Here is a 19,823-nt window from a genome sequence, read left to right as displayed (position 1 = left end):
GAAATGTATTGGCTAAAATTACTCTGTGTATACTAAATACAGAATGAGGTACATAACTGCCACACAACCCTAAAGTCAAAGTGGAGGGGCTGATAAAGTAAGCCCAATCATACACAGCAAAACAAGAAAAGCTTCTCTTTGAAAGTTTCTTTCAGCACATCAGAACTATCTAGCAGAGAGACCAAATGTTCTTGAGGGTTTCCTTCAGCACAGCCAAACAGGCTCATCTTTTTATGAAGGTTTGTACTTTGAAACAGCAGATCTCATTCTTCTAGGTGTTATTACACAGACTCTTTTCCCAGGCTGCTTCTTTACACTGTAGCTAGTGTTTGATAAAGATAACGAAGCATTAGCAACAACAGGAATGCAGAGGAAAGGCACCAATATCATACCAAGAAGATTGAAAACCCACTTATGAAGCTACGGAAGTAATACCTAACAAAACCCAAGTTGCAGCAGGGGAAAGGAGTCTGAAGAAAAGTTGGTTTCTGGTAGCCTTTTGCAAGCCCATGTGCCTGAATAAGTTACCGGGGACTGCAAAGTCTGCTGAAACTTGGCTGCACCATAACTTTGAGACCCCCTCAGGTCACTACACAAGCAACTCTAATTTCCAAGTCAAGACGACACAATAATAAAAGAATAAAGATCTTGCAGCAAACAACCACCTTCAGATTCTTGAGTTACCTGGCTGCCTGGGTATCCCCCCCCCCCCCCCCCGCCAAGGGAACTTCTGAGGGAGGTACGACTATAAAAAGTACTTTGCGATTACTTATGTGACACATTTATATAGCACTTTACAAACAAGCAATGAATCCTTAACATACTTCTTTTCACCTCTTCCCTACCTGGAAATTGTAATGATGGGATCTAGGTCACACGTCAAGCTAATGGCAGAGCTGCAATTAGAACTCAGTTCCACATTGCTGGGGCCCTAATTTCTAGCTACTCAACACTACTATCTAGTCCATTCTAACCACATATCACTGCCAAATCCAACCTTGGCACCTCTCCCTACATGATACAAACAAGACATTTTATTTTATCAAATGCCTGGTGTTTTCCAGGTAAAAACAGAGTGTCTTTAAATCTATGATATGGAGAAAAGTTTCCCCTCCACGGGAGTGGGGTCTGCAAAGAACATGGAGAGAGAAATACATTGAGAACACCTTAGACATGAAGCGGGGATGAAACTGTGGTGACTTTTTCCTTGTGGGCCACAGTATAAAGTAGAGTGAAAGCACCAAGCTCACTCGACCTCTCCGCAGACATAATTGTTATCATGAAGGCTGTTTTGATTGATAGATGTTCAAGAGAGACTTGCAAAGAAGGCCCCTCTATCAATTTAGTTAGGAAAAGATTTAGATCTTGAAAACAGGAACTCCCTAATGATGGGGAAGGAACACACACACGAGGGTCACTCCCTTATACAAAGTAAGGAGATGTAATCATCTTTGTGTGAGATTGCTCATGCACTGCCAACAGACACCTCCATAGCTCAATGCCAGTGGTGCAATATCCCACACAGAGGGCCTCTGCACTCCTAACATTTATTCCCCGTCACTTGATGGGACTCTCTTCTAGTGTGTCTGCACTGAACACAGTTCAGTAAGTTAAACAGAATGAAATATTTGATATGGAAACATTTAACAGAAAAATAGTCTGATTAATTTTCTTCCATATCTGTATTATCATGATAATGGTATTAAACTCAGTAACAACATATTCCACTGAGTCACGTTATTATGTTAGTGTGTCTCAGCCTCTAATCCCAACACCTTTGATGTGTCATAACTTCCCCTTCCTTGTGTTTTTTCTCCTCTATTTTAGGTGGCACATTGTTCTATTCTTGAAATTCTCTTCATTGGTTATAGCCAGCACCGAAATGCCATTCGATCACAGGTTCTGAAAGGTTGCACTTCCATTTCCCAGCTCCCCACTGGGTGGGCTGCTGTGATCTGCCACATTTCTCTTCCCACTATTTAGTTCACACCCATGAAAAACACTATCACCAGCTTTGTACAGATATGTATGTGTGAAGTTCACCAAGTACATCTACCATATAACTGATGGAACAATTAACAGAAAACTTGGTTAGAGGCACAGGGGAAACATCTGCCATGACAATGGATGCTAGATACTTACATTAATTTGAAGGACTGTAAAGTGCCCCTTTAATTTATTTTTTATTCTTATGACAGGAAAAAATTTTTACATCAGTGTCATATTCACAAAATCAGACACATGGGGAAAGAAGAGTTTGGTGTTCTTTGGGCAATCTAATTTTGTTTTAATAATTTATGGCAGAAGCACTTAGACCTTTGGATAGGCACTCTTTTTATATAAACTAATAAAAACTTGAAGTGTAAAGTGAATTAAAGACCGCATTAAAAATCATAGATGAAGTTTTGCATGATTGGGTAAACCATACTTTTTTCCTGCTCCACTTCTATAGAGGAAATGTTTGATTAAGCTTGATCAGTTTGAATATAACATAATTGTAGTGATGGAACACATTCAGGTATGAAATAATTCTAAACTTTATTTTCTGAAAGTTACCATTTTGGGTACAAGTTCTCATGTTTGCTCACAGCCCAAATGTGCATTTCCATTAAAACCTCAACCAAAGCCTTGCATAAACATACAATAAATTAATTTACAGTTCACACATCCAACTTAGCTTGTTTATATATTGTAAAAGACAGGCCACAACACATCAGCAAAGAGGCAGAATGAGTTGCCACGGGAAACTGAATGCATTAAGAGATTTTATAGTTAGTTATATTTACACATATGCATAGGAGCTCATTACAGTAAGAAACACTACACTGATTAGAGACTAAATTCAAAGACTTTTGTACCAGATGAGCTTATTGGTTGTCGTTTAGTTTTGCTGGTTTCATACTGACAGGACAAATGCCATATCGCAACACTTCTGCAAAGGACAGTTACCTCTTTGTATTGTAGGCTGTATCTTGTGGAGTTTCTTCAAGCAAGGTTACATATCCCAGCGCACATGTGAGGATAAACAGGACTGTTAAGGTGTGAGCTCTCCTGCAGTTCAGAAAAAAGTCAATTAACACTAGATCAGAATGCGGGGCCGAGGGGGGGGGGGGAAGAGGGGGAGGAAGAATCATTACAAAAGACCAGCATATTGGGATATTTTGTTGAAAGCTAGACAGGTGCTGGTAACGCTTAAGGTGCTTTACATTTTCAGTGCATGTTAGAGATTGTATTTCTGTGCACTACGCAGCACAGAACATTGTTGGCACTAAACTTACATCCATGTGTCACAGGCTTATAATTTAAAAAGTTCTCAAGCCTGGTACTTTTATGTTTTCCCTTATAATTCTTCTCCACTGGAGGATTTGTAGAAACACTTGCATAGTGAAGGGCATCAACTTGAAAAATCACCTTGATTTAAGATTACACTTAAGAAAACACTTAAGATTTCAAAAACTGAAATTCTTTCCTGATTTCTCAGTAGGTTTACTTTGTATATTTGAAAGCACTTTGTGTATTGTCATTTTCACTAATTCCCAGTACACAGTTTGTTAGCAACAGAAAAACTGACTAACTGAAGGGACTTTTAAACAGAAAATTAAAAACCATCGAAATTCCTTTGAAAACATCAGAACATACTATTTAGAGGTTGATTTAGGAGATTGTTTTATAGATTAATTAGGGCTCATCTGTTGCTTCATCATTTTTACTGAGCAGCAATTTTGAGTTTTTCCCTGTCACTAAACCAAGCTGTATAGAACTGTGTCCAGAAACAATTTCAATCTGGAAATAAGGGAGAGTGAATTCTACATTTCTGCAATGTAAAATCTGAACAGTGAGTTCATATTTCACATTTAAAGAGCCCTTTACTTCTTGGTACTCAGAGCCCATTTGCTTAGCACGAAATCCATTGCCACCACAAACTCACCACCACAAGGTCATGCATGTACTTACTGATAACCACAAGATCATATATGGATATTTTGGCATTAAATTTGCCACTAAAATGCCATATTCAATACTTTAGCTATAGGTATAATTGATATGGCAGAGTAGGAGTGACCAGAAGGAAGTCATCATTTACATCACACCTAGTTTTTTAGTAGTATTGTCTACAGTGAGAAAATGTTTATGTCTACTGATCTTAGACCTCAGAAATGAAACCTCAGCACCACCACCGTATAGTCTGAAGTTGACCACTTTTCATTATGAAATCCATATTTTAATTTACTGTCATTACTTTGAGCTTCTCCCTCTGGCCTCAGCCATAAAGTGATTTTTTTGGAAAGTTTAATGGAAGTCCAATCATCTGAGACCAAACCATACCATGAAAGTGTTTAACTTTTCAGAAGTCTCTATAGCATTAGTTTCTACTAGATCTTTAAAAGTAACTTGGGTATAAAACAGTACAGAATTATCCTTAATGAAGGCTAGCACTTTTAACAAGTTTGGTTGTGGCTCAAGCTGTGCTGGTCATACATTTCCATACTGTGCATTCATTTCCCTAACATGCAACTAATGCAACTCGGAGAGCTACAACCAATTCTATAAAAATTCCCTCACCAGCTTGAAAAACTAAAGCAACAAATTAAATTGCCTTCTGAAGTATAAGGTAAGTTCTACTCAGAACAACATTTTTCCCAACAATAACTCAAGGTTTCAAAACATAATCAGCACTCAAACAGGTCTATTAATCCCCACAGAAAACATGTAATAATACCTCATAGGCAGGTGCAATCCTCTTCTGCCACTTAAGAAATGTTCAACATTTAAAACTGTCCTTCCACATAATCCAAACAAAGCACACAGATGAACTCCACAACACATAGCAGTTGTTTAAGAACTAAATTCTTTATGATTTTTGAATATATCAAATCTTATTCACAGGCTTTAGGAAAGCAAACTTCCTGCTAAACAGACGTATCTACATTTTGACCAGAGCCTCTCTCAGAATGCGGGGGGGGGGGGACCACAGATGATTCAGACATCACATACTTAACATTCATTGGCCAGTCATATGACTCAACACCTATTTCACACAGCACTATACTAGTTTAAAAACTAGTTACAATCCCTTCCTAAAGGATATTATACAACAGGACGCTGCGTGAGTTGATCTAATTTACTTATCCTGAACATGGTCTCTTAATTACAGCTAGTCACTGAAACAAGAATGCTGCATCGCTGGAAGAAGCTCCATTCTTTCCCTGAAATTTTTAATGCTGCATATTAGTTTTCATTTATAAATATTTCATTCTTTGTTTTATTTCTTAAATGTTCCTTTTATAAAGTAATCCAAGAGGAGGTTACAATGCAGTCATGACTGCTGTCCTCATCAACTCCTCCATCTACTTTAAGACATGTACCTCACAAAAACAATTTCTTCTCAAAAACATTTTTAGTCCCTCAGAGCTTGCTAAATAAGATGTATTCAGCCTAGAAGCATACCCTCATTTGAATAGATGTAGTAAGTAATCTACAAGAACACACTGATGTTCTAATTTCACTCATCCCTTTATGGAAAGATCATCAAGGTGAAAATTCAATGTTCCTGAATGTTTCATGTGCTCTGGGAACTGTCCCCATAGCTCTGTTTATCTAGGTATCACAGCAATACCTTGAAATTTAAGATACCAGGGTTTCTTGTTTAATATGCATAACAAGAACCTTTATGTTATCATCACTTCCCTTTTAGCTTTTTATGAGTTTTCATTCTCAAATTGAAATTATAACCTAATGTCTTTGGTACCAAACTTTCAAATAAAATTAGATTCACATAAATACATCAGTGTGACAGAAGTTCATAAACTGGAAATACACAATCAATGGTTTGGGTTTTTCTAGAAAAAGGGGGCTGGGAAATTCACAAATCTGTCCACTGTGGGCGTTCGTGTTGACAAAGTGCCAGCAGGTGTGTGTGTCAAGCACTTAGGAGATATAATACTGAGCATAGCAATACCTAACTTTTAGGTGGCTAGAAAAAAAAAAATAAATCACAGGCTTTGTGAATCAAAGTGTTGTTTCTGAGTTAGGCACCTAGGCTGCCTATGCAATGAATGGGCAGAGAGAGATTCCTGAGACGCCAATTCACAAAAGCCAGCATACTAGGCAGGTAGCCAGAGAGAATGACTTTGTAGCCTGGTTGTTAGGGCATCCATCTAGGAGGCAGGAGACCCAGGGTCCAGTCCCTCTGTGATGCTGACAGACCAGGTGCCAGTTCTTGCCAAGGCTTTAGGCCTCAGCTGACCACTGACAAATTCATTGCTGAAAACCTGTCTTTAACCTGTCTGTTAGTATGGTTAAGATGGGTACTGGACTTATAACAATTTGTTTAGTCTTTATGAAATGTTTGTAAGTTGCTGCATGCATTAATCTCACTTAAAATTTCTTTATCACCTGCTTTAAGGTAAATATTTAAGTTTTTGCTTTGTACCTTGTAAAAAATGTTTGCTCTGAAACTGTAAACCCAGTGAGGAGGGATTGTCTTCTGCCCAGCAAGAAGGTCTATCAAAACTAAATGGGCCATTGCTGGACATCACAATACGAAGACTGTTAATTGTCCCCTTTAGGCCCAGATGAGACTATCTACAAAAGGGCTCATCCCATCAGTTGGAAGATGGAAATAAAAATACTGTAGCTGGCATATGTTTTCATCTCTCTTTTTGCTTTTTAGACTCTCACAAGGCCTGCGTTACAAAACAGAAGCAGAGATCCCCAGTGTCAACCTTGGCTAGCCCTAAAAGACATTCAGAGCTGATAGATACCTGCAACTGTAACCTGAATATTATTGCGATTTTTGGTGTAAAGTGTCCATTTATCATTAAGTCCATCTTGCCTGGGTGGCAAGATAGACCGGAATGCCCAACTGAACTGTCTGAGACTCCACAGTAAGACTAGTTACAGTGCTTTAAGAATTCACACTTGCTACTGGTTTGGGGAAATCTAATTCTAGAGCATAAAACCAGTTTGGGGTCCCTGCCCTGCTCGACAGTCTGCCCTGACTGTGGCACTCACAAGCGTGAGCCACTCAAGATGGCGTGAAACCCCCTTATTCCAATGACTAATTATCCACAGTGGAACAGCTTTCACAGGAAGACTGGGGGGAGCCCTACATCAAATTATCCCAGAGAGCTCACTGGTTAGAGCACGCTCCTGATAGATGCAAGATGCCTGGTCAAGACTTTTTTCCTATCTCTCTCTGAGGGGGGGGAACCGATCATCCCAAGTGAGTGCTCTAACCACTGGGCTAAGTTTAAGGTTGACATAGCAAGCCACAGCATGCAACACCACCATTACCTCCAATCTAATTTTGAATGGGACCCAATCCAGTAGACAGCCTCTAAGCGTGTCTATGGGATCGGACTCCATACGCAAAAGAGGCAGGCAAACACCCACCTTCCCTGGTTGGTGAATCGCTCTTTGGCTTAGGCAAGAAATAGGTGTCTAGATGCCTACAGCAAGGCAGCTGTGCACATACCCAGAGGTAAAAAATTTAGGCACTGAAGGAACTTTTACCTTGAAAATTTAGGCTCTGGGTGAGTTTAGGTTTCTAAAGAGCTCAGTGGGATTTTTGTAGATTGCGGATGGTGCCCAAACACCTTTGTGATTCTTGCCTAAAAAGCAGAGCATAAAAACACCATCCCTCAAGATGAAAGAGTCCCGGGACACCACACGTGGAAAAGAGCCGTAATGGTTATATGATAAAAGACAAACGAGACAGAGCTTGGGTAGTTATAGCAGATGGATATCTGAACACCAGGGAAAAAGATTCCGCTCAGATATATACCTTGAAATATTGAACAAAGTCAAAATAAGTTATTTTAGAGCTGTATACAGACCAAAGAGGTCACATCTTTTATTTTGTACTCAGTGCTGTATGCTTTAGATTACAAAGACAGAAGCAGCACAGCTAAGAGCAACCACTCCAACACAAGTACTAATGGGGAGTATGCAGACAGGCCTATATTTTCTTAGCTTGTTGTAGTCTTAGGAAACTGAAATGATCTAATTGACGTACACATGGTTTAAAAGTGAAGCTAAATACATGCTACAAGAGTTTGATTTATATACCAGAACCATGGAATATGAACAGAAGTTAGGTCCCAAAAAAATGTTACTATAAGAATGTAGACACGACTATACAGAAGGCAGGGATTCATAACATAAAAGATAAAGACAGGGCTCACCAAAACCCTTAAGTAATATTGCAGCCACAACATCTTAGATAAACTAACATCTTTCTAACAGTGTTTTTCTATCTTTCTACCCTTTCTGTATTTCATGTTCCCCACCCTCTCATACACTGTCTTGTATTGTATAAAATACTTGCCTCATTAGCCTAGTTAGATGTTGAATGGCTTATTAGCAATTTAATCACTTCTCCTCACTCTAAATTAAGAGAGCTATGTGGATAATTCCCAGAGAAATATAAAGTGTAGGAAATATACACACTCCAAAATAAGATGTTACCTGTTTTTTTTTTTAAAACTTTACATTTTTAAATGACAATGTACTTTCCTATCACATTTACAACCATAGGCATTTAAGGAAATGAATGGTGATCATGTAACTTACATTTCCCACAAAGCATTTTTTTTTTTAAATCAAATACAAAGAAATTCATACCTCATAACCAAAATTCATGACACAGTTAAGATTGTTTCTTTGATTTCAGTATTTAAGTATATTCTTTTATGGGATACTATGAAAAATATCAGTATCTCTATCAGTTGGCAGTAAGCTTTTTGATAAAATACTGTATTTAACATCAATGGCATCTATTTATTTTACTAGTTTAATTTTACTGATTTAGAATAATGGTGTGGTATATGCATTTGGACCTGATCAATGTGTCACTAATGTGTGCATATGAAACTCAGGCCATTTAGTGTGTTTATATTATATGATTATAGACAGAGTGTATTTTAGATTACAGTGCAATATAAGATTTACTATGTAACTACCCATTTTTTTGCTTTTAAGTGCTTGAGTTCTGTAAATGATATTATGCTGCACTTCGATAGCAAACATACATTTTTAAAAATCTGTTTATGTAACTTCCAAGTTTGTTTTAAAAACATGTTCTGTGTAGTTTTCAAATAAATGAAATGGAGGGCATAAGATTATTAGCTTGGCCAGCACCATTTGCTCCTTTAACTTTAACAATTCCACAAATAGCTTTGCTGTGAGACTGGCAAAAAAAAAGGCAAAAAAAAAGTATTGTCTGTCCACATTGCATCACCCCAGTGTATTTTTCATGGAAAGAACTTGTTGATAAGGCTGCATTATGTAGAAGTAATGCAGTCATCCCAGTCTCTCTGCCTTTGCTTAATGAAAAAGTTAGTTGATGACAGAGGTTTTAAAATATTCTCTGCCAGCTTTTCCTTGTGACAGTTTCAGTGACTGAATCATGTCTTGTTTTCAAATGGCAGCAATTCCTTTAAATGTTCAATATATCTGCCCCTGAAAACTTTATGATGAGCCAATGAAAAATGCACCTAACCTATCTGTACTTACAGATCACTTACTACTGTGGTATATAAGTGCTGTTCGTGAATTTTTTTAAAAAGTGAGATTGCCTGGGAACACTCAAAAAATAATAACGTTTATGATGTAATAAGATTTCATTGGGCTGATTTGGGGGAGGAGGGCATCAAACAGGAAATACTTCAAAAAGCCATTTCTAAATCTTATTTCTATAAAGGTAGTAGCTACATTTATTCAAAGTTAGAACAAGTTCTAATTTACCAAAAAACCCAGGTCTTCAAGTTTTTAGGGTTGTCTTACTATTGGTCATTTTTCAGAGTTTCAAGGGAGAGTAAAACCTGCTTTATAAAGGAACTGTTGTTACAGTCTTGATGAAGGAGACACTACTATGTCTCTTTTCCTGAAGAATTAGGACTTGAACCCTTGTTCTGCAGATCCAGTAATACAAAGCTTGTGATTCTTGGAAGTAAAGGAAACTCTCAGGCACCAAGCCTTCAATCACACATGCTTAACTTTAAGCATGTGAGTAGTTCCACTGAAGTCAAAGAGACTACTCACAAGCTTAAAGTTAAGCTTGTGCATAAGAGTTAGGCTCCAATCCTACAATGTTAGCTTCCAACGACACAAGGACATTTATGTACTTTCTTTGCTTTAACCAACCATAGAGGGCAACATGCTCACAGAAACAGGGCCTAATCCTCTTCTTAATGGAGCCAGTGGCAAGACTCCTAGTGAAATCCAAGGGAGCGGGATTGGGCCCCTAAAATTATTCAAATATCAGTAACTTTGCTTAGTTACAAGCTATTTTCTTCAAGTACAGCCAGCACACAATCTTTCAAGGAGATTTTACTATACGTAAAGTTTAAAGTAGAAGCAAACTTTTGAGCTAGAGGGAGACACAGTCAAGCTTTTAAATCCCCAGCAACGGCTAACTCAAAGAGTTGACAGATTTGCATCAGGCTTTGCATAAACATTGTCTTCCAAGTAGGACTGGTGGTTTAAGCTAACCCAGTTTTCCAATCCATCGTTCCCAAGGGACGAAATACAGGGGTTTTAGAGCGAAGGCTGATTGCAGGCAAATAAGGGAAAGCTATTGCTGCTCCATTATAAAACAGATTTCAGTAAAACCTATACAGTTCATTCCTTTACTGCTTTTTCCCTGCTGCTCTATTTCTACTCTTTTTAGGAACATGCAACACAGAACTGTGTCCCTTCCTGATTTATATGCCACCCCCCACTTCTCTCCCATATTTGATGCTCTTTTATTGCTTTCTTTCTCATCTACCTAAACCCCAGAAGAATAACTCGGAACAACCACATTGGGGCAATACTTTAATACTGCGGCAGTGTCTGACAGGCCTAAGTACGTTCAGCACCTGGCTGCTCTTTCTAGACTGCAGGAGATACAGTACCTGCCCCAAAGAGCTTAGAAATCTAGGTTAGAGCCTCAAAATTTAGAGCTTTACAGCTACAGAAAACAGCGCAATCAAGAAGTACCTGCTCTTCGGCAAGTAACAAACGTGGAGTACATTTGTAAGGGTACATAATGTTCTTATTACATTTCGGTACACACTGGTGATGCTTGATAAGGACATAAACACCCATTTTTCTTGCCATAACATTTCCCCCCCACACACTTCAGTGATGTCCAGTGGTATTTTCATGGCAGCACCAGTAGCAGCAATTTGAAGACTAAATTAATTTTTCTGCTGGTGGGAAAAGGTAAACACAGACTCAGACCTTTCCTATACTATGGAGTTCCAGTGATTTACAATAATTCGTTTTAAAACTGATCTAGCTAAAAGTCAAACTCCTAATGCAGACCCATTTTAAACAAGGTTTAACCTTATTCAGGGTTTTTGCATCACAGGTTCATGAAGTTTAAATAATTTAAAATCAATTTAGTTAAACTAGTGTTATTCTGTAGTATAGATAAGATTAAAAGGGATACAAATAAAAAAACTGAAAGAAACACTTGAATTATTTAAAAAACAAACAAAACCCTCAACTAAGGAGAGGGAGAAAGCATGCTAGTGGGCAAAAGTTTGATTAGTCTTCTGGCAGTATGAAATCGATTTCCTCCACCCCACCCCCAAAGTGCTTCCTTCTGACCTCCAGATTCTAAAGCAATTTACCAAACAAGTCAGACGACAAATCAGGGATCTGAAGCAGGAGGGCTGAAAAAACCCTTCGAGTGCCAATACTTCAGACACAGGGTTCCTGCCACACCAGACCATCGGACAGACATGGCTCCCCTATCCCCCAGCCTCTTCACCCCAAGAGCCCTGCAAAACCCCTAATGCCTCCCAATCACCTCCACCCTCCTGCCCGAGGATTGGCACTAAAGAATTGCAGATATCAGTTTTAATGCTATTTAATACTATCCCCAGGACACATACTCAAGTGCAGGGGTGGGCAAACTTTTTGGCCCGAGGGAAACATCTGGGAATAGAAGTAGTATGGTGAACCACGAACGCTCACAAAACTGGGGTTGGGGTGCGGAAGGGGGTGAGGGCTCTGGTTGGAGGCGCAGGCCAGAAATGAGGAGATCAGGGTGCTGGCGGGGGCTCTGGGCTGGGGTGCAGGAAGGGGTGCAGGCTCCAGCTGGGGGGTGCGGGCTTGGGGGGGGGATGAGAGATTTGGGGTGCAGGAGGGTGCTCTGGGCTGGGATCGAGGGATTCAGAGGGCAGAAAGGGGAAATATGGGCTGGGGCAGGGGCGTGGGGAGAGGCTCAGAAATGCAGGCTCCAAGTGGCGCTTATCTCAAGCAGCTCCTGGAAGCAGCGGCATGCCCCTTCTCCGGCTCCTATGCGAAGCTGGGGCCAGGAGGCTCTGCACGCTGCCCCGTCTGTGAGCATTGCCCTTGCAGCTCCCATTGGAGCGCGTAGGAGCCAGAGCAGGGCCATGCCGTGGCTTCTGGGAGCCGTGTGGAGCAGCCACTGACCCTGTGCCCTGGCTGGAGCACCGGAGCAGGGCCAAGCCGCAGCTTCCGGGAGCCGTGTGCCCCGGCCCGACCCTGTGCCCCGGCTGAAGCGGGGCCATCCCACGGCTTCTGGGAGCCACATGGTACGGCCCCTGACCCTGCGCCCCAGCTAGAGCTGCGTAATGCGCCACCTAATCCTGCAGCCCAGCTGAAGTGCCAGAGCGGGGTAAGCCCCAGACCCTGCTCCCCTGTGGGAGCTCATGGGCCAGCTTCCAACGGTTCACAGGCCATATCCAGCCCGCGAGCCATAGTTTGCCCACTCCCGCTCAAGTGCATATTATTGTGCCCAGTGTACAACTTTTCTCTTCTTCTGTTCCAGACAGGTACAGGCCCTTTAAAAATGAAGCTATAGTGTAGCACATAATCATGTCTGAAGAAGCTGTATTACCCTGTCTAGGATCTTATGTTTAGACATTTTGGGAAGCAGCAGCAGCAGGGGAGGGGAAAGTGAGGAAGAGATCACAATCAGTTTGACTTGCTCACATATTTTGTTATGATTCACCGGAAGCTCTCCGGTCACTTGGATACTGTCTAATGCATTCTTCCATATACATGAAGCAGCCCGTTTGCTGAATGCAGCACCAATAACCCTAGGCAAAGTTTCTTTTTTTTAAATTTACATTTGACAAAATATTTAATTTGCCCTGAACAGAAAGCGTCAATCACAAGAAATAGAGACGAGATTCAGGTAAAGAGAGTGGAGAATGAGACCTCAACTGGGCTCACCTTAAGAGCTATCAACTCATACAGCATAGCAATATTAAGAGTTTCAAACACAAAGACTGCTCCCTTCTTGAAACGGGTATAGCGTCTACTAATAGAGTATAGAAAAAGAAACGTCCATACAAAGCTGTTCTCAGATCTCCTATTTTATTCCTCCTCTTTACCAGTTGGTTAAGCCATTAACCTCTTTCTCCTATAATCCTCTTGTAAAAGACTCTTGTCATCAACGTGTAGTTCCTAGTTTGTCTGGGACCAGGAATATGTGCAAGTAAGCACTGACTTGTCAACATTTCATTTGGCGGGCCACTGCACATATTCTCAGAAAAAAAAATCCTCTCCTGCAATCCCTCACTGTTTGGTTCTTGAAGCATTTCATTCTGCTGACCATCAGGAGAAGCTCCACCGACCAAAAGACACAACATTAGAAACATCAAAATAGAGGACCTGAGCTATTTACAGACTACAATTTCTGCAGTTCTAATTTCTTTGTCAAGTCCCTAACTTGTCTTTCTCTAAAACAGCCCTGAAAAATTCCTATAAAAGCTGTACTAGGACAACAAAATATCAGTCTAGCCCGCATCCCTCAGTCTTCATTATCCACCAGAATTCTGTTCCTGAATCTTGTGTGGAGACTCCATGTTTCATATAAACCATAACTGAAAATGAGATACTTGAGGGCTTTTTAACATGAGAGAGAAAGGCATAACAAGAACCAATGGCTGGAAGTTATAACCAGGCAAATTTAAATTAAAAATAAAAGTACTTTTTCTTTTTTAAAAAAGAGGGTGATTAACCACTGTAACAAACTACCAAGGGAAACAATTGATTCTCCATTATTTTGAGTCTTCAAATAGAGAATGTCTTTCCAGAAGATGTGCTTTAGTCAACGAAGTTATTGGGCTCAATAACTATTTGAAATTCTGTATAACACAGGTCACAAGAGGTCAGACTAGATGATCCAATGGTCCCTTCTGGGCTTAAAGTCTATGAATATCAGCCATCATGGGCCGATGAGAGACACTTGAAATCCCTGCACCCAATCCTCTCTGGCTGCTGGAAGGGAGAAGGGAGATTTATTCTTTGTTCCCAAGAGTCCCCCAGCTACCATGAGAATGGGGATTCACAGCACACATCCTTAGCCTACTGTAATGAGATGTGTCTCTGCTACACTATTCCTCTCAGCTTTCCTGCTGCTCAAGGCGGTTTTTAGCTGCTGCTCACCCTGTTTTCATGTACTTCCAAGCAAATGCACTCATAGTTATCCCAGGCTGCAGCAGAATGAAACAACCCAACAAAGACTGAGAAAAATGAAAATGGACCACTCTTCTGCAACTTGTAGAAACTGAGCTGTAGCTGTGGCACTGGAGCTGTCTGCCTGCAACCTTACAAAGACAGCACTGCATTAGTTATTATTTGTATAGTGGTAGCCCCATGAGACTCAGCCCCATTGTGCTAGGCATTATACAAACATAACAAAAGCCAGTCCCTGCAACAAAGAAGTCCCTTATTTGCATTTGGAATGCTTTCTTCACAACCATGAGAGCAAAAAACTTTCAATGAAAGTTTAGAATCTGTGGAAGATGATGGACGCTCTTGCCCAGGGTGAGCAGAAAGCTTTGGGTATGTCTACACTACGAAATTAGGTAGATATTTCCAACCCTGCTCTAAAACCCAACAACATGGTTTGCAATCAACACAAGAGGTAAACATTTAATGTATTTTCAGGGCAAGTGCAAAAGCTGAAGAGAAGGCTATACTGTGTTAACCTAGCTCAACTGTAAGGCTGTCCATAAGGTTTCTTCTCCCCCTATCCCTCTTCCCCGTGTATTTGGCATATTTCTGCTCCTGAAAAAAAAATATGCATGACCCCATAATACAGATTTCACATTTTGCAATTTTCTCTTAGTAACTCAGTTAGGACAAAGAGCACCAGTTTCATTTTCTCATGCCAAAAAATGGTAATTTGCAAAATTTAAGGACATTCATATCTGGGTCTGTTTTAAAGCTCTACAAAAGGTGTTATAGCTAAAGCTAACGTTAAAGTTTCAAAAGGACCACATTTATGACACTGAAGTTACTTATGCAAATTAAGTTGTATTACATCTAGAAAGGGTTCCTTTTATTGCGTCTACAAATCTGTTAAATACTTTCCATTTCTCACACTGGATAGGCCACATCAGCAACTTAGGTCAGACGTTGGTGGATTTCAAGGGAGCAGCTCTGGGTCCTATGTAATTCACACAGCCACAAATACTAAAGACCACCATCTTATTTAAGCAGTCAGTGAGGCAAACCCAACAGCCTGCTGGGCAAGAACTAGATTGCCATACCCCTCAATATTCATTGAAACTCCTATGGACGCTTTCTTTAGAAATTTTGGCCGTCAACGCTTAAATACCATGATGATAGGCACTACAGAAAAAAATGTATTATTGCTTATTATGCTAATTCTACAACACTGAAAAGTTACACTGCAGTTGTAGTGTTTGCCCTCACTGTTCTTCCAGTACTTGTGGCACCTTAGAGACTAAAATTTATTTGAGCATAAGCTTTCGAAAGCTTATGCTCAAATAAATGTGTTAGTCGCTAAGGTGCCACAAGTACTCCTTTTCTTTTTGCGAATACAGACTAACACGGCTGCTACTCTGAAACCTGTTCTTCTAGTGACGACCAAGCAATGCATGGGAAATACATTAAAGAAACTTTCTCCTAAGATAGCCATAGGGATAATGGCATATTTGGTCAACCTAACTCTGCTTAGAGTGGCAGTTATGAAAATAACACCATTATTTATTATGGCATTTTTGCTTAATCTGGTATATTCAGATACCAGCTCTAATCACAACAACTAATACAGACTTTTAATGACAAATTCACTTAAAGACTTCATGTAGAGGAAAGACCTATGAAAATGGCAGAACACGCAGCTATTTCCACAAAATATAACCAGGAAATACAGAACAGTATTAGAATTTTTTAACTTTAAACAATTGGCAAAAAATGACATTTAAAAACACAATAAGCAAGTGACAGTTTTACCCATTTTCCATTTACAAGGTGGCACTATCTGCAGACCTCAGCAAGATCCAGTAATAGACCCTGGACATGGCAAGTTCCCGAAGTGTTCTCTCCCAGATAGTTCCTGCACCCTGAAGATAATGTTCTTTCCTACTCAGGTATACTTTTGGTACAGCAAGCTCCAAATAATTTCCTAGTGACGATCCTGGGATCTAGCAGCATCTGGATATTTCTTGCTAACTGAGCTTCTAACTAGCAGAAATGTATCACAGGAGCCATCAAGATCAACACATCCCCTTTCATTACTGCCAAAACCAACGGATCCAGAGCCAGGAGCTTCTCACTAATGCAAAGCTCAAGCCAAATCAGATCTTCCTCTGTTCATGTTTTCTCCCTCCTACTTAGCCTCTCCTTTCTAGCGTCAGTTGAGCATGTCCTCTGTTCTGTCTGTAGATTAAGCCAATGAATGCATTTCTTTTTAAAACAAAATGTTAAAGATACCTAGTAATTTGATTTCCTTTTCCAGAAAACGATGGCATGCAGCTCAATGGGAACTTATGCACACAGAGAGCCAGATTTCTCAAGAAACTCTAGAATGGAAGAAGATGTTGAAATATTTCCCTCTGAGGTTTTCCAGGGATGCATGAATCTGTCTCAGGTGACAAAATTCAACAAAAATGGAAATGAAGCTCAATTTAATCATTAGCACTAAGATGGACTACACATTTCAGGTGAAAAAATCATGTTTACCACATCTTGTGGAACTGACATGCAGTAAATCCAAATGAAGCAAGTTCCACCAATCAAGTGGACTAAGTAAAATTGGTTTTACCTTTCTGGACCAATAAAGAGGCATTATCTTACATAAGACAAGTTGTGTGAGGGGGAATCCCTTTACACTCAAACACATACAGCTCTTCTGGTAACTGTGTACATGGTGAAGAAAAAATAACACACGGAGATGGAGTATGAAATTCCACTTTCCCAGAAAGCAGTGTGTGAGGCAATTCATTTACAGAGTAACTTGGTGAAGGAGTGGGAGAGAGGTCTTGGTGAAGAGTGAAGCTGCCACTCACTAGATGCTTTGGACGAACCATTAGACAAATACTGTTACATGGTAAATTCTACTGCAAGGGAACAAGGAGTGCTTGATTAGCGCAGCAAAAGCCCAAGAACCAACACTAGAATACTGTGGGTATTTATCTATGGGAAGAGGGATTATCACTCCCCAGAAGAAAACCAAAGGGAACAGAAAGAAATTATATAAATTAGAAATCTTAAACTAGAGAGAGTCATCTTGTTTGTCTTTCCTCTTCCCCCTGTAAATACTGGACAGAATGCATTCACTACTGCTCCATCCCAAGGACCAGTCTAAACACGTCTGCACCACTTTAAATAAATGAATTAAAGCAATTTAGTTGAATTGTCCACACAGAGACTTGCACCGTTCTTATTTTGAAATAAAAATGGTGACAGTTTATTTAGCTAGATCAACATTAGCCATTTTTATTCCAAAATAAGAGAGTGTCTGCACATTTGGACTGCAATAACTAAATCTGTTAATTCACACTGAAATAAAGTCTGTATGTAGCTCATCCTTAAGTGATCCAAGCAACATGGTTTACGCATCCAAATCTTAGAAGACTTTAACAGCCAAATATTTCTCAATACCAGAAAATGTGTCTTGATCCTCTGCCTAAAGTTCCTTTTGTTCAGTTTTATGCAATTACGCTTAGTTATACTCCTTTGGTGCAATTCTCTCATTCCCTAGTATTATGTAATATCAAACTGGGAGACTAGCAAAACAAAATACAGCAAGAAGATTCTGGTTACAGAGACCACACCCCACTCTATTGTGTCATAATTCTTGACCTTTACTGTAAGGCACTGGTTTTCAATCTGTGGTCTGCAGACCCCTGGGGGTCCACAGACTATGTCTAAAGGGTCCACAAAAGGTTGTTACCATAGAACAGTGGTTTTCAACCTGTGGTCCACAGACTACGTCTAAGATTTCCAAATGGGTCCATGCCACAATCTGAAATTTTTTTAGGGATCCACAAATGAAAAAAGGTTGAAAACCACTGCTGTAAGGGATCACAGATCTGATGGCCTGTTTGTTTGACAACAAAAGTAAAGAGCTGTGCAGGAGCTACACAAGTTATATTTAAAAGTAGGTGTGACTGGGAGGTTAAAGGACTGAGGCTATGTCTACACAAGGGAGAGACTCTCCCGTCAACATAATTAATCTGCCCCCAACTAGCAGCATTCTCCCACCGACATAGCACTGTGCACACGACCGCTTATGCCAGCATAATTTGTGTCACTCGGGGTGGAATATACACATCCCTGAGTGACATAAATTTTGCCTAAGTGGTAGTATAGACACAGATATTCATCAGGGTGTGTTGGAGGAGAGCTGATTAGATCTACAGGCTTGGGAGCTGGGTGTAACATTCACCAGAAAAAGGAGCGGATAAGAGCAGTAGGTGCAGAGAGTATTGGCAGGAAAGCAGAGGGTATTGGCATCACTCACTAGAAAACACTGGAGTGTCTTTGGGGTTGTGTCAGATACCCCCCTTCTCCACATAACCCAACCCTATATCCCCCATGCCTTCTGGAAGTAGGTGACGGAGGCAGAAAAGGTGGTTTAATGGCTATATCAGATTAACCAACCAGGTGCGGAGCAGCTTGAATGAAGACGGGGTGTTAGCGGGGGCATGTACAGGCGGCGTTAGTCAATAACTAGAGAAAGGATGGGGGTAGGGGCCCTGGCCACTCCCTGGGGGAAGAGCTGGAGGTGGCACCGGGACCCAGGGCTCAAGCTGCTGGCCAGCACTGGGGTGAAAGGCTCCCTGGGAGGGAGGAAGGGGAGTCGGGGCTCTGCTGGCAGCTGGGGTCGGAGTGCACAGGGGATCCGGGAGTCCCGGGGCAGGGCCTCTATCAGCCGCCGGAGCTGGCCGGGGGGGAGGCAGCACAAGGTCAGTGAGTCCACGGGGACTGGCTGAGGAGAGCCAAGGGGCCGGGCTCGCTCGGGGGGCGAGGCGCCGGGCCGGGCGCGCTCGGGCTCGGGGGGCGAGGCGCCGGGCCGGGCGCGCTCGGGCTCTCACCAGAAGAAGGTGTTGGTGCCGTCGTCGTACACCTCGGACTCGGTGCTGCGGCGGAGCCCGGGGGCGGCGCTGCCGGGGGCCGCGGGCGGCGAGTCCCCGCGGGAGCCCTGGGGCGCCTCCATCACCCCGCCGCCGGGCTGCTCCTCCAGGGCGGCCTTGCTCAGGGCCCCGGCGTGGCTCCTCCTCTCGCCGCGCCGCATGGCGTCGCCCCGGCTGGCGGGGCTCAGGCGGCTCCGCGCCCGCCCCGGGAGAGCTCGGCCGGCCCCATCGGCCCCGCACCACCTCACAAGGGCCAGCCCCGCGCGACCCTGCGCACGTAGGTCACCACCGCCTCTACGTGCGTCGTGCGCCAGCCCCGCCTCCCGCGCAACGACTGCTCTCACTGCGCATGCGCACTCCGGGCGCGGGGGGGCGGGGGGCTAGGTCCTGGGTCGCCAATTGGGGCCCGCGCGCCTCCGTTTTCTCTCCTGGTTGGAGGCCACCGCGGGGCCGCCTGCGCACGCGGCT

At 41.8% G+C, this 19,823-nt stretch overlaps 1 protein-coding gene across 2 annotated transcripts in view; it reads right to left on the bottom strand.

The window, feature by feature from the left end:
• PTDSS2 (phosphatidylserine synthase 2) overlaps nucleotides 1-19,531 on the bottom strand; it is a 68,819-nt gene extending 49,288 nt beyond the window's left edge. For both annotated transcript variants that reach the window (XM_074954704.1, XM_074954703.1), the window contains exons 1-2: nucleotides 19,317-19,531; nucleotides 2,950-3,051 (exon numbers count right to left, since the gene is read on the bottom strand). In XM_074954704.1, coding sequence (XP_074810805.1) covers nucleotides 2,950-3,051; nucleotides 19,317-19,516 — 302 coding nt within the window. In that variant the 5' untranslated portion in view covers nucleotides 19,517-19,531. The remainder of the gene's footprint in view (nucleotides 1-2,949; nucleotides 3,052-19,316) is intronic.
• Nucleotides 19,532-19,823: the final 292 nt, after the last annotated feature.

This window comes from Natator depressus, chromosome 6 (assembly GCF_965152275.1).
Source record: "Natator depressus isolate rNatDep1 chromosome 6, rNatDep2.hap1, whole genome shotgun sequence".
Classification (NCBI taxonomy): domain Eukaryota; kingdom Metazoa; phylum Chordata; order Testudines; family Cheloniidae; genus Natator; species Natator depressus.
This window is presented reverse-complemented; position numbering and strand designations above follow the sequence as displayed.